The following is a 15,962-nucleotide window of genomic DNA, read 5'->3' as shown; positions in this document are numbered from 1 at the left end:
ACATCACCCTAATCAATATATAGAGACCATAATGTAGACACCTCCCTAGATTACATAGACCGTAAGGTAGTAACCACGCCAGACCACAGAGACCAGAACATAGAGAACAAACTGTAAACAAAACCCCATGCTGTAATAATCATACTGGAGAGACCAGACCTTAGATATTAGACAGTAGAGAGCAGTCAGTAAACACTTCCCAAGATTGTGCTTCCTCATCATGAAGTCTTCCTTGAATTTATGGCATTTGTGTATGTTATCCGTATTGCGCAAAGGAGTTAAAAAATGTCTAGTGATGATATATATGAGAGATACTGAGAGACAGAAAGTCATTATCCCTTGAAAGGAATAAGTAACTTGTCTTATCTTAATAGGCAATATAATCATAGTTAATTAAAGAGGTTAGGTAAGGTTCTTCAGGTCTCTTGACCTGGGTCTTAGATGATGACCCGCCGCTGGAGCTTTTGGTTTTCTGACCGCGGCCTTCCGTTGGCTTATCGATTAAGAGAAGTTTTATTCCAAGGAATTTCGTGATTTATCACATTATCGGGGAACAGGAAAAGTAATAAGGCAACACAAGTGTTAAATAGCTGAATTGTAACCTCGCATGCACAGTGTGCTAGTTGCCTCGCCCACTGGACGTGGGAGAGAAGTCCCAGTGTTCTGTTTTTTTTTAAGCCAGGTCACATGATAGGTAAAATTTAAGAGTTACACATCAAGTAAAAGTGAATCTGTTAACATCGCTTATGCTCTTCACAAATTTTACGTATTATGAATGAACCTAACTTATATAATACTGAACTTAAATTCAAACTGCAATCAATATCTTTTTTTATATTATACTTTATTTTATTATATTTGGTACAAGGACTGATATGCTTGTTAAAACTTTTGGACAATTACTAGTTTGTTAAAATCTCCTACATGAATGATCATTTCTAATTCTGTATTTATGTTGATGTACTCTTCGTTAAAGACTCCTAATTTCCTCATAAAAAATGATTTCATTTTTTTAAAAAGGATTTTGAAGACATAACTATCATCATTTTGGGAAATTCTTAATAGTTTTCTATAATAACAAGATTTTAAAATTCTTACAACTTTAATTTTGAAGCTCATATTATAAAATCTTAATAAAAAAAGAAACTATTTGATTAAGAATGTCCCATACATGCATCAGCATTTGTTTGAAAGTGCACAAACTACAGAATAAAGATATATGCCCAGCTTTTTTTCAGTAATGCAAAGCGTTTTTAATTGCATGTTCAGAAGGGCATTCCAGGGACATTTTCAACAAACACTAATTTTTTTTACAGTAAATAAAGATATTCGTCATGTTTGATGCTTTTGTTTGATTTAATAGGTTTCCTGTGAATCATATGCCTTCCATGGATAATTATAATTTTTGTATTTATGATGCTGTAATAAACCTGTAAATGCTATGCAGTGCCTGGAGAATGGCTCTAGAATTCTTTAAAAATTATCTAACCATGTCTACCTCTCTGATTATTGCTTTCATTAATCTTTGCAATGTTGACGGAAAAAAAATGAATGTAATATGGCAGTGCAATTCCAGTCCCCTTTCGCTTGTGCTTAGACTTTTAGCAGGATTTTTTTGAAGTAAATTTTTCATTCTAATGCTTAAAAAAGACACATATTGACAATATTTTAAACAAGTAATTATGTCGTAAAAGTATGACAGATTTGATTGTCATTTTATGTACACTTTTCTCATCTGAAAGGTTTAAAAACAGTACGGAGGATTTATTTCATTTGTAAATACATCCATAGGTAGACCTGGTATTTGAAAATGACTTAATGATAGACATCTACAAACGCCTGTATATATTCAATGAAGAAATGAACGCTTCAGCATCTGTGAGAGAAATGTTTTATTACGTGTTCGAAAAGGTTTATCGGCGAGTTTTTTTATTAACAGTAAAGTTATTAAAAATGAAAGCCGTTATTAAAAACAAATTCAGAATGGTGTACTGAACGAATGTTTGATTGAGATAGATAATATTACGCCAAGGATTATAAAAACAAACAAAAACACGTATAATTTACGATTTATTTTAGTTCCTCGCTGAAGAGTTTCTTTGACACAGGAGCTTCCCGCTCCACTAGTTCGTCAAATATGGCGAGGAAACGAGATCGAAACAGCGGATTGTTTTCCAGTTTGATCAGCATATTGTCATGAAGCTGTTGTCCTAGATTCTGCATGTCATCTTCCTTTGCGTTAATAATATCAATAGCATCATCACTCTCGCTTAACATTACCGTCACTAACATTACAGAGGAGAGAATGCCAAAAATAATTTTGTCTTTGTACTCCTGACAAAGCTCCTCTGGGGAAAATGGTATATCCTTTTCAGCGGCCGTCATCACCTCTTGAAATGCTTCGTAGTAGGAGGAGAGGAAGCCTTGCAAGTTGGCCTTCCTCTTGTGGCCGTGGAGACTGGTGTAGAGAAAGTAATTGAGGTCTGTGGCCGGGGAAGCAATACGATTCAGCTGGAGGTCAAGGAGCATCACCTCAATGGGATCACCTTCAGCGTTATTCCTGGAATTATAGAGTAAAGCAGACTCACGAGCAACCCATATCAACACTACTTATGGTGGTTATGGCCAAGATAAAAATTACTGACAGAGAGACTGGAGGATAATTTTATGAATTCCAGCAGCTGACCCCTCTTACAGCGTTGGATGTCCCATAAAGATTTAGCGCTTTACTTGAATGCATTCATTATTATTACTGAATTAAAAAACAATGAGCCCAATTCGATTTGCACTCACCTGAAGAGAACATTGTTGTTCCAACAGTCACCGTGGCATATGGCATCAAACTTGGAATTTCTGGCCAACTGATTGTCAATAAGATCAAAGAAATTATTTTTATGTTTGGCCAACCACTGTTCGGCTACCGCGTAGCCTTCTATGTTATGCAGCATCTGCTCAGCAGCCGAAAACTGCCCCGAAAACATGTCATAGAACATCTTTTTTGGTGATTCTGGGGAAATCAACCAGTCAAATTTAATATGCTTAAACCTGTCCGCCAGGTCCTGTGTGGGAAACCTGGCCTGTAGGAGGAAGGAGGCTGCGTGAAGTTTGGCCAGCTCCTGCAGGATGAGAGTGGCATGAGCCACACCCATGCTCTTCTTGCGGTCAAACAATTTAAATCCCCGTGAGCGGAGATCTTCCACGAAAATCATCTCCTTTCCTTTCTCTAAAGAGGTATAAAACCACTTAGCTAGCCTCAAGGGACTAAGACCAACAGCTGTCAGCTCATAATTCAGCAAGGGGAGAATTTCTTCAAAAAATTCTACCTCTTTCTTGAAAAGTAAAAGAGAAAAAACAGAAAATTCTTTATTAGTTGGCCGCTTTGGATTCAGCTTGACCACGTAAGACGAAGATTGCTCTTTTCCCAGTAGTGAGAACTGGACACTCACGCTAGTAACTATGGTGGCGTAGTTATCACCCTTGTTAGTGAAGTCCTCAATGCTCCAGGAGATGAGCTTGGCCTCGCTGCCCTTGTCAGCCGTCAGCGCTGCCTTCACGTGTGTCTCAGTGATGTTGTCCTGAGGCCTGACGAGTTCAGACTCTTCTACACATGCCACTAAAAAAATAAGTTGCAATATATTTATTTAATCTATATATCGTATATATATAAATGTCGTTTGGCTTAAATAGCAAGGCACTTCCTGTCGAATAGGGCAAGTGAAAATTTGTGTATGAAGTAATTTCGAAAAAGTCATTCTGAATTTAACGGAAAAAAATATTTATCATTGTGTTTGTTTATTATTAAATTATTAAAAACTTGTATAAAATATATTTAGCTTGATTAGACTAAATTAAATTGCGCTTGTTACAATAAGGTTAGGTAAGTTTCCTAAGGTTTTTTGGTACAAAATCATTAATTTTTCTATTAAAATAAATGAAAAGAATATATCTTTAAATTTATAAGAGAAAATTTTAGAAAGGACTTAATTTTAAATGAGCTCTTGGAAATTGACCAGTTTTACCTATTCGGCATGATATATATATATATATATATATATATATATATATATATATATATATATATATATATATATATATATATATATATATATATATATATATATATATATATATATATATCAGTGACTCCCGAAACCGTAATAACACGATTGCATACAAACTATACCACGAGAGGGAATAGAATCCGCAGTCAGAGTCATAAAACGCCACAACGACGAGTTACCTATCGTTAGCATGGCTAACGCGTCGGTGTGGGGTTTTATGACTTGGACCGCGGGTTCCAACCCCACCCGTGGTATGGTTTGACATATATATTAGTATATTCACTATAACCACAGTGAATGATAACTGAATCCAAGTGCTTTCGTAATCTCATATTCATTTTGAGACTGAGTTCTGTTATATTGCAAATTATAAACACGTGCTCGCAAATACATTAAAATACCAGAGTGAAAAAAAAAACACGATTCCAACACCGATAACCAATTTTCGGCCGATATTGATACTTTTTCCCTCCAATTTTTATTAAAATGACTACGTTCAGTATATATGAGAATGTTTATTGCACAGATGGTATTAAATAGCACGGGATGGTTAAATACTAAATAACTTAATTTCTTTGAGATGATAATGTCATTACTCATTACTCGGTCTGTTGTGCTAGTTATTGGCTGCCAGTTTCACTTGTCAATAGTGTGTGCGTGTGTGTGTGTACCTGTAAACTGTGTGTGTGTACTCACCTATTTGTACTCACCTATTTGTGGTTGCAGGGGTCGAGTCCTAGCTCCTGGCCCCGCCTCTTCACCGGTTGCTACTAGGCCCTCTCTCTCCCCGCTCCATGAGCTTTATCAAACCTCGTGTGTGTGTGTGTGTGTGTGTGTGTGTGTGTGTGTGTGTGTGAGTGAGGGGGGTAGTGTATAAGTAACTCACAAGTGTGAGGTAGTGTGTTAATGTTGATATTTTTCCTCAGACATGTAATATTAATATTTTAAAAAGTATCTACTGGTATCGGATGTTTTTTAACCGATATTGTTGCCATAAAAATGGCCGATACCCACTGATACTTTGGCACATCCATAAATGGTCATAAAACAACACGTTTAGCAGCATGTTTTTACATGCTTCAGACTTGCACTGATTCTCAGTTGGTGGCTGAGGGTGTGAGGAGGCACTCTAGCATCTTTAAGAGATTGTAAATTTCCGCTTTTGAAACCACCTTGGTACCACGTAGAGTCTGGCATACACACAAGATGTCGGTCTGAATCAATCTGTCCCTGTCTCTATCTCTACCTCTCTCTCTCTCTCTCTCTCTTTCTCTCTCTCTCTCTCATATATATATATATAATGTCGTGCCGAATAGGCAGAACTTGCGATCTTGGCTTAACAGCAACGCTCATCTTGCCATATAGGACAAGCGAAAATTTATGTATGGAATAATTTCGCCAAAATCATTCTTAACCTAACGAAAAAAAATATATTTCACTGTGTTTGTTTAGTATTAAATTATTGTAAACAAATCTAAAATATATTTAGTTGGGTTAGGCAAAAATAAATTGTTCTTGTTATAATAAGGTTAGGTAAGTTTTCTAAGTTTCTTTTAGTACAAAATTATAAATTTTTACATTAACTTTAATGAAAAAATATATCTTTAAACGTATAAGAGAAAATTTTAGAAAGGACTTAATTTTAAATGAGTTCTTGCTAATTGACCAGTTTTACATATTCTGCACGACATATATATATATATATATATATATATATATATATATATATATATATATATATATTATATATATATATATATATATATATATATATATATATATATATATATATATATATATATATATATATATATATATATATATATATATATATATATAATATGCATGTAATAACACATAATTTGCTTATTATAGTATGTGTAAATGAGATTACTTGTTATTACTGGGAATTTTAGGTGGACACTGAGGATGTCAAAAACCTCAGAGTGGCTAAGGTATTTACAAGGGTTCCGATACCTCACTCAGTCGTTCATGCATTCACAGATAAATGAACATTCAGTTACATAATATCGAAGGTCATGTGTTCGCTCCATTTCACTTTTTTTTTTTTTTTACTAGAGATTCAGCTCCTTACATTTTAGGTTCAGTATTACTCCTTGACGAGGTAGATGGTGTCCTAGGCCCATATTTTCTACGGTATACCAGTGACAGGAACAAGAGGTTAGTTTCTCTCGTAAGAACAAAAGCAATATGTAGATATATTTATCTAATTACAATCCAGACTTATCCTCAGCTACTCGCATAATACAACTCTTACAACAGCGCACAAAGCACACTTCATTTAATATATCTTACTGGTTTACAACGAAGAAAGACGGGTCAGCAGTGTGATGATTTGCTTGCAACTTAATGACACGACTTAAGAGTGTTGATGTGAAGATCGCCAGAGGCATCACTGAACCTTAGGAACAACCCAAGTGGGCGGTTCTCTACTGCCATTGTTATAATTACATAATTTGTTAGACATCTCACTAATATAGAATATATTCTCCACGCCTGCTGCTTTAGAAAACAATTATGAAAGATCCTTCTCGTTTCTTGCAATAATTCATACATTAAAATCTGTTTGTTCATCACATAACCATCATCTAGGATTTACAATATATTAAGTGTTCGTCTTATTGATCGTTGGTAACATCGCTCTTGCCATCTAAGTCAATCGTGTTATCTAAACACACACACACATTAAATGAATACAGAAAGTCACGGTGAGAAAGTTTGTGCCACTATCAAGGAGGTACATGAGCAGCGGAGTACCCCAGGAGCCAGTCCTTGTACCGCAGACGATTCAAGGTATGCCAGCAACCTCCCGTGTAGCTTAGAACATTATGATTTAGGGTTCGTTCATGATGCCTGTTACGACTGTGATGTCGTAACTTAAAATGTTCCGGACTCCCAAAGGCTGCTCACACTGTTGTCTAGGGGTTATAAAATTACACTGAAAACACAGCAAACCTTGGGCCAGCATGTACTCGTACATTAAACAATATTAATTATTATTAGGAAGGACAAAAACTCACCTATATAAAAATATGTAATATTATTAATAACTTATATACAACTTATAACTACTACAAACACCACACTGCAGTTCACTTTAGCTCACTAGCACACTGCTACTAATGAGATAAAGCAAGTCATCAGGGAGGCTCCATGACATACACACCCCCGTCTTCACTTCTGCATCGACACCATGCCCAGCCCTTCTAGGGTAGGGTAGGTGCCTGAGCCGGAGCTTTTAGTTCATAAGACTGTCATTCCCATTAGCCCCCTTGGGGCGGGGATGGCAGACCAGAGAGGCCTAGCTTGTGGCTAGGCCTGGGGACAGTTGGTCCCAAAGATGAGGAGGTACTTGTGCCTCCTCCCATGGGAGATTTATGTCTCAGACACTCCCTAAAGAGGGAGCCAAGGCCGGGCCACCACTTGGAAAAGGCCCGGGCCACGAAAATACCGGCGAATCTTTAATAATAATAATTCACTTCTGCCTGGTAGACTAATACAAGCAGCAAAACACAATACAGTACTCTCTCAAAAACAGGCCTCTGCATACTAGGGCCTTACAAATAAACATGAGAGCACTTAAACACAAACACTTATAGTATGCACTAAAAAAAAATTACCAAAATTACCTACTCAAACTACCGTAACACTGCCAAATTTATCACAAGAATTACGACAGATTAAGAATATAATAAGCACCATGTACTTTTTTCTATGATATATATTTTGTAACACTTGGATAATAAGATAAGATATTAGATGGACCAAGAAACAATGTGTGCCAGAACAAATGAAAGCCATTGCTTATCTTTTATTGTTACTGTGGTAGTCTGATTATCGTCCTTGTCAGGCGTCTTTAAAACTTCAAAAATCACTGAGTTATGCACTGGGAGTTATGCTCAACCATTCAGTGGCCAAGAATACCAAGTGTTGATTATGGTACAATTTATACAAACATTTATAATCTACGAATAAAAAAAAATCGGAATATCGTGAATAAACGCAGTTTGTGAACGAAATGTTAAATACTGTTTGGTTAAAAGAAACGGTGGGACTTAAAGTATTGTATTACAGAAATTCAAGACATCTTATCCATCTTCTATATTTACACTGTCAGCATTACTGGATATTAATCATTTTAGAAGATAACGTCACAAAGGATAAGATGATAAATACCTCGTCATAATGACCAGATTACGACCCAAGGTTATGTAAATGTAGTGAGGGAGAAAACTGACGGAGATTGTTTAATATAGGGGAGAGAAGAGTGAGGGAGGAATGGATTTAGGTAGTAGAAGAAGAAGTGGAAAGGTACACCAGCAGGGTGCTGCTTTTTTTACTTAATTACTAAATAATACCAACACTGTGAGAACAAAAGCGGTTATTCATTTCGTTTGTTCTGGAGCTCAAGAGTTCCAGAAAAGAAATGAATAACAGCATGATCAAACAGTCTCTCAGTCCACAGAAGGATTCGAACCTCCACATTCTGTATCAAAGTACACAGTTCTTTCGCCAATCAGAGATATCCCAGAGACGAAAGTACTGTGTACTTTGATACAGTGTGCAGGTTCCAGTCCTCCTGTGGACTGAGAGATACACTTCGTTCAAAGTTCGCCCGTGTGTGTGTATATGTATATATATGTATATATATGTATATATATATATATATGTATATATATGTATATATATATATATATGTGTGTGTATATATATATGTATATGTATATATATGTATATGTATATATATGTATATATATGTATATGTATATATATGTATATATATGTATATGTATATATATGTATATATATGTATATGTATATATATGTATATATATGTATATGTATATATATGTATATATATGTATATGTATATATATGTATATATATGTATATGTATATATATGTATATATATGTATATGTATATATATGTATATGTATATATATGTATATATATGTATATGTATATATATGTATATATATGTATATGTATATATATGTATATATATGTATATGTATATATATGTATATGTATATATATGTATATGTATATATATGTATATGTATATATATGTATATGTATATATATATGTATATGTATATATATATGTATATGTATATATATGTATATGTATATATATATATATATATATATATATATATATATATATATATATATATATATATACACACACACACACTGCTGAAACTAAACTCTCTGCCCCCCCTCTATTAAATTCACAACTGATTTAAAAAGGGATAAAAAGTCCCTATTTTTGGATGTTTTACTGTACCGAGTGGATAGGAAATTTATATTTTCTGTATATAGGACGTCCACTTATGTCTCCTCGTATATTTCACTATTACTACTACATACGTGATTCGCGAATGAGGACGTTTTTTCTCAGTGTTCCAGACAGCCTTATATATGTGCTACCCTGAGTTTTTAGATGAGGTTCTCAGTAAGATTTTTGCTATTGTCACAAAGTTAAGATGCCCAAAGGATTTCGTTGAGAAGGTATTACTTGCAGTAAGGAAAACATTTTATATGACTGTAACTAGGAAACCACCTAAGATAATTGTTCCTGTGTTACGTTACAAAGCAAACTTGCCTCTTCTTCCCGATACTTTAAAACCGTTTAATATTATTGTGTTTTCTTTCAAAATATGGGAAAGACTAAACACTCGTTAATTAAGAGCTCGCCTTTCAGTGGGGTGCAAGATATCTTGCAACAGCTGTGACCTTTGATTCGTTTAACAATCCAGTTCGAAATACCACAATACCAGTAGGCAGTCAGGGCAGGCCAGGTGTCGAGTGCTGTTATTAATGATGTAGGAACATGACTGCATGTTAGTGGCATTGTTCCCAACAGTTCATTTACTGAAAGGACCATAATAGAGAGGTCTATTGTTAAACATGACTGTCATACTCTGTATCACAGTCGTCAAAGGTTATGCAAGTAAGTTTATTCAGGTATACATAAATAGTTACATAGAATTATCATACATAGCAGCATATGTGTAGAGAACCTAGGATAACCCAAAAAAGTCAGACTGAGTGACTTATTTCCATTGGGGTCCTTTTACCTTATTATTATAATATAAAGGTTATAATATTTTCTTATTATTCTATAATGAAGATAGCATCTTATTATCTTACTAAAAAAACTATCTACTACACGAGGGTCATTAAGACTATCTACAATACGAGGGTCATTACTAGGAATAAGGTAAAATTTACACGTATGTTAGCTAAAAAATAGAAAATCATTCCCCTCCCTTTCTGTAGCTACATTCACCAGACACCTTTTGGCACTCTTCTTGAACTGGTTCATGCTATGACTGGCTTTGACATATGCGGGTAGTCTGTTCCATTCCTTTATTGCTGTGCAATAAAAGGTGTTTGAAGCCTGGCCAATGACTGTGGGTACTACAAAGTTGTGCTCTCTCCCCCTAGTACAATGATTGCTTTGGTTCCCAACCTTGACAAAATTGACAGCAAGATATTCTGGACACTGTTTGTGAGCAATTTTATAAACATGATTTAGCTTCAGTTGTTTTACTCTGTCTTCAACATTCAGCATATCCAACTGCTGTAATTCATCCTGGCCTACATGTTCTCTTGGTCCCAACCCCAGGATGAATCTTACGATTTTGTTCTGGGTGATTTGCAGTCTAATTTCAGTTTTTTTTGTCAAGGCAGAGTACCATGAAGAGCAAGCGTAATCCATATGGCATTGCATAAGGGCTAGACATAGGGTCTTGCGAGCCTCAGTAGGTAGACACTGTGCTTGTCTATACAGGAACTTCAGTCTAGCATTCGCTTTCTTTACTACACTGTTCCCTATCAATTCTCCTGACATGCATGGGTCAAAGGGGATTCCCAGATATTCTACTGATGAAACCAAAGTGATGGGCTCCCAATTACACTGGACATTAAAATTATTTACCCTTCTCAGTTTATGTTTCGTGCCAAAGAGAATGGCTTTAGTTTTCCCGAGGTGTAATGATAGTTTGTTGTCTACTAACCATTTGCTGCAGGACTCCAGTTCCAGTGTTAAAACATTAGCTATATTTTGTGGGTCTTTACCTGACACTAACAGGGCACTGTCATCTGCATACAGTAAGAGTTTGCACTTGACACTGATAGGCATGTCATTGACATAACATAAGAATAATAAGGGACTCAGAATACTACCTTGGGGAACTCCACATGTTATCGGCAGGGGTTCTGATTCCGTTTTGTTGATTTTGACAATTTGTCTCCTGTTGCTAAGGTAGGACTTAAACCAGTCTACAGAACCTATACCGATAGCTTGAGGTTTCGTACATAATATATTGTGGTTGACAGTATCGAAGGCCTTTTGCAGGTCTAAGGTTACCATACCTATGAGGTTCCCCTTTGACATTTCAGTTCTCAGGTAATCCATCAGATTAATTAGGGAGGTGTCGGTTGAGTAAGATCTTCTAAAGCCCGATTGATAGCTATGGAGAATGTTGTTGTCATTAAGGTACTTAACTTCTTGAGAGTACACCGCCCTCTCTAGAATTTTGGATATTATACTGAGTATACTAACAGGCCTATAGTTGCTGACATCAGACCTACTATTTTTCTTGAAGATAGGAGTAACTCTGGCCTGAACCCCTCCGGTACGGTATTAGTGGTGACTAATAGATTTATTATGTGAGCAATAGGGATTTTCTTTTTATATTTTATTTAAAGCAATGCAGATACAAGTTGATATAAAACACAGAACAGATTAATACACAAGAATCCAACACAGTGACACCTCAACCAGGTCGTCTAAATACATGCAAAAGATTAATATTACATAGAACAATGTAACACTGAAGTTCAACAGAGCTCTAAGGCTACCTATGCACATGTTTATTTACCAATGAAACTAACATCACCACAAAATATAAAACATTGCTACAAATACAAGCGAAGATAAGTATACTAAAATGTCACAAGACCTTAAATAATACTAACACAATGTGAAATATTACATGCCAAACACATGTATACAACTACCAATAAAGTTGGTATTACCGGTAATGATTTAAACTCATTACACATTAATTACCCTCCCCCCTTCACCCCGAAATGGATATGATCGTTATCACCAACATGGTAACTTTAACATCCGAACTTGACATATATGAATAAACTAAGTGGTAATTATATAAAGATTGGTGAAACAATAACACCAAAGACACAGTACAATGAATAAAAATATTAACATAAGGGAAACATGGCCAAGTCAAACACATTACAGTGGTATTACACTCTCCAGACTGTGATTACTCATCATACACACAGGTTCATACACATTCACCCGTTACATTATGCAAGGAGAGGAACCCATTTCTACCCCTGACATCCCATCCTACATTAGCATTTACCATCCCTACCCTGCCCCTCCCACCTAATTTACAAATTTAATAAAACCTCTAATGATAGTTCTCTATATCCCTCTGAGAAAGCCCGCTCCCACCTTCTCCCATAAATTTCTCTGTTACGGCACAACGTTTTATAAAACGTAACTGCCAATACCCGCCTCTTCACCTCACTGACCCCTTTCCCCCTCATTCCCCACGTTATGTACACATAATCTACCATAATGTACTCCACAGCCCTAATAATACTCTCATCCATACCCCCCACGTCAAGACTTAATGCCCGCAGAACAGAAATGCTTTTACCTCTTATCCTATGCAGCACCCTGCTCAACCAACCCCTGACGCTCCCCATCCCCTCACAAAAATACACTACGTGGAACGCAGAATCCTCCCCTCCACATATTCCACAGACCCCCCCCCTCAACCACCCGTCTAGTCCGTAAACATAAGAACATAAGAAAGGAGGAACACTGCAGGAGGCCTGTTGGCCCATATTAGGCAGGTCCTTTACAATGCATCCCACTAACAAAACATTTGCCCAACCCAATTTTCAATGCCACCCAAGAAATAAGCTCTGATGTGAAAGTCCCACTCAAATCCAACCCCTCCCACTAGTGTACTTATCCAACCTAAATTTGAAACTACCCAAAGTCCCAGCCTCAGTAACCCAACTAGGTAGACTCTTCCACTCATCAACTACCCTATTTCCAAACCAATACTTTCCTAAGTCCTTTCTAAATCTAAACTTATCTAATTTAAATCCATTACTGCGGGTTCTCTCTTGGAGAGACATCCTCAAGACCTTATTAATATCCCCTTTATTAATACCTATCTTCCATTTATACACTTCGATCAGGTCTTCCCTCATTCTTCGTCTAACAAGTGAATGTAACTTAAGTCTTCAATCTTTCTTCATAAGGAAGATTTCTAATGCTATGTATTAATTTAGTCATCCTACGCTGAATGTTTTCTAACGAATTTATGTCCATTCTGTAATATGGAGACCAGAACTGAGCTGCATAATCTAGGTGAGGCCTTACTAATGATGTATAAAGCTGCAGTATGACCTCTGGACTTCTGTTGCTTACACTTCTTGATATAAATCCCAGTAATCTATTTGCCTTATTACGTACGCTTAGGCATTGCTGTCTTGGTTTAAGGTTGCTGCTCACCATAACCACCAAGTCCTTTTCGCAATCTGTATGGCTAAGTTCTACATCATTTAACTTATAAGTACTAGGGTTATGGGCACTCCCAAGCTTCAGAACCTTGCATTTATCTACATTGAACTGCATCTGCCACTTTTCTGACCAAGAATAGAGTTTGTTTAAATCCTCCTGAAGTTCCATAACATCTACGTTTGAATCAATTATCCTACCTATCTTTGTGTCATCGGCGAATTTGCTCATATCACTAGTAATTCCCTCATCAAGATCATTGATATATATTATAAACAACAACGGGCCCAAGACTGATCCCTGTGGAACGCCACTTGTTACAGATCCCCACTCGGATTTAACCCCATTTATGGACACTCTCTGCCTCCTGTCAGTGAGCCATGACTCGATCCACGAGAGCACTTTTCCCCCAATGCCATGAGCTGCCACTTTCTTTAACAGTCTATGGTGCGGAACTCTATCAAAAGCCTTACTAAAATCTAAGTAAATAATATCAAATTCTTTATCGTGGTCAACAGCCTCAAAAGCTTTACTGAAGAAAGTTAATAAATTAGTTAGACAAGACCGGCCTCTTGTGAATCCATGCTGAGTATCATTAATCAAGCTATGCTTATCGAGATGGCTTCTTATAATCTCAGCTATAATTGACTCTAGTAATTTGCCTACAATTGAGGTCAGGCTTATTGGGCGGTAATTTGACGGTAACGACTTGTCCCCTGTTTTAAAAACAGGAATTACATCAGCCATCTTCCACATATCAGACACTACACCTGTTTGAAGAGATAAATTAAAAATATTAGTTAATGGTTCACAGAGTTCCATTTTGCATTCCTTAAGAACCCTTGAAAAAACCTCATCAGGACCCGGCGACTTATTTTGCTTCAGTCTGTCTGCTTCACAACCATTTCACTAGTGACTGTGATGTTACATAATTTATCTTCTTCTAGCCCACTATAAAAATTAATTACTGGAATATTGTTAGTGTCTTCCTGTGAAAAAACTGAGAGAAAATAATTATTAAAAATTGAGCACATTTCATTCTCTTTGTCAGTAAGGTGCCCATAGTTATTTTTAAGGGGACCTATCTTATCTCTAACTTTTGTTCTATAGACCTGGAAAAAACTTATTGGGTTAGTTTTAGAAGCCCTAGCAACTTTAATTTCATAGTCCCTTTTAGCTTTTCTTATCCCCTTTTTAATGTCCCTCTTAATGTCAATATACTGATTCATAAGATGACCCTCATCTCTTTTGATACGCCTATAAATTCCTTTCTTATGTCCTAGTAGATATTTGAGCCTATTATTCATCCATTTTGGGTCATTTCTATTTGATCTAATTTCTTTATATGGGATAAACGTTCTTTGAGCAGCATGTATAGTGTTCAGAAAACTGTCATATTGATAGCTCACTTCGTTACCCCAGTCAACAGATGATAAGTGTTCTCTAAGCCCATCGTAATCTGCTAAGCGAAAATCTGGGACTGTTACTGAGTTATCGCTACTATCGTACTTCCATTCAATGCTAAATGTAATTGATTTGTGGTCGCTAGCACCCAGTTCCTCTGAAATTTCTAAATTATTAACAAGGGATTCATTGTTTTCCATAACTAAGTCAAGCAGGTTATTTTCCCTTGTAGGTTCTGTCACAAACTGCTTCAAAAAACAATCCTGAACTACTTCTAAGAAGTCGTATGATTCTAAATTCCCAGTCAAGAAATTCCAATCAATATGACTAAAGTTAAAGTCTCCTAGAATTACTACATTATCGTGCCTTGTGGCCTTAACAATTTCCCCCCATAGTAGTCTCCCTTGGTCCCTATCTATGTTTGAGGGACGGTATATCACTCCTAAAATCAGTTTTTCATGCCCCTCTGAAAATTCTATCCAAACAGACTGTATGTGTTACTTCAGACTTAATACCCGTTTTTATGCAATAGTTCAAGCGATCTCGGACATACAATGCCACCCCACCCCCCTTTCCGATACTTCTATCTACTTGGAACAATTTAAAACCCTGAATATGACATTCCGCAGGCATGTCCCGACTTTTTTAATTAAACCACGTCTCAGTTAAGGCAAATACATCAATGTTACCTGCGCAAAAGCCAACTCAATCAGGAGCTACTGCACAGCACGTCTGCACGGCCCAATAGCGATGCGAAAACCACACCCGACGGTAAAATCCCATGCGAAAAACGATACATCACCTCACGCCCACGGGGTTGTAACCTTAACCTACTGAACCTTCTCCATATACTTCCCCAGGTGCCACAACCCTCTCCACTAACATCCTACACAGCCT

The 15,962-nt window shown here is 36.4% G+C and overlaps 2 protein-coding genes across 2 annotated transcripts in view; one reads left to right on the top strand and one right to left on the bottom strand.

Annotated features, from left to right (window-relative positions):
• The window catches only part of LOC128702848 (cuticle protein CP1876), a 423,299-nt gene that overhangs the window by 78,498 nt on the left and 328,839 nt on the right, over window positions 1–15,962 (top strand). The gene's annotated exons all lie outside the window — the stretch shown is intronic.
• LOC128690721 (uncharacterized) lies at window positions 2,052–6,499 on the bottom strand. The gene is made up of 3 exons (XM_070102590.1): window positions 6,378–6,499; window positions 2,794–3,613; window positions 2,052–2,560 (listed from the first exon to the last, which is right to left on the bottom strand). Coding segments are annotated over exons 1-3 (1,311 nt in total). The 5' UTR covers window positions 6,379–6,499; the 3' UTR covers window positions 2,052–2,070.

This window comes from Cherax quadricarinatus, chromosome 82, assembly GCF_038502225.1.
Source record: "Cherax quadricarinatus isolate ZL_2023a chromosome 82, ASM3850222v1, whole genome shotgun sequence".
Classification (NCBI taxonomy): Eukaryota; Metazoa; Arthropoda; class Malacostraca; order Decapoda; family Parastacidae; genus Cherax; species Cherax quadricarinatus.
The sequence above is the reverse complement of the archived record's forward strand: the minus strand, read 5'-3'. Positions and strand labels throughout refer to the sequence as shown.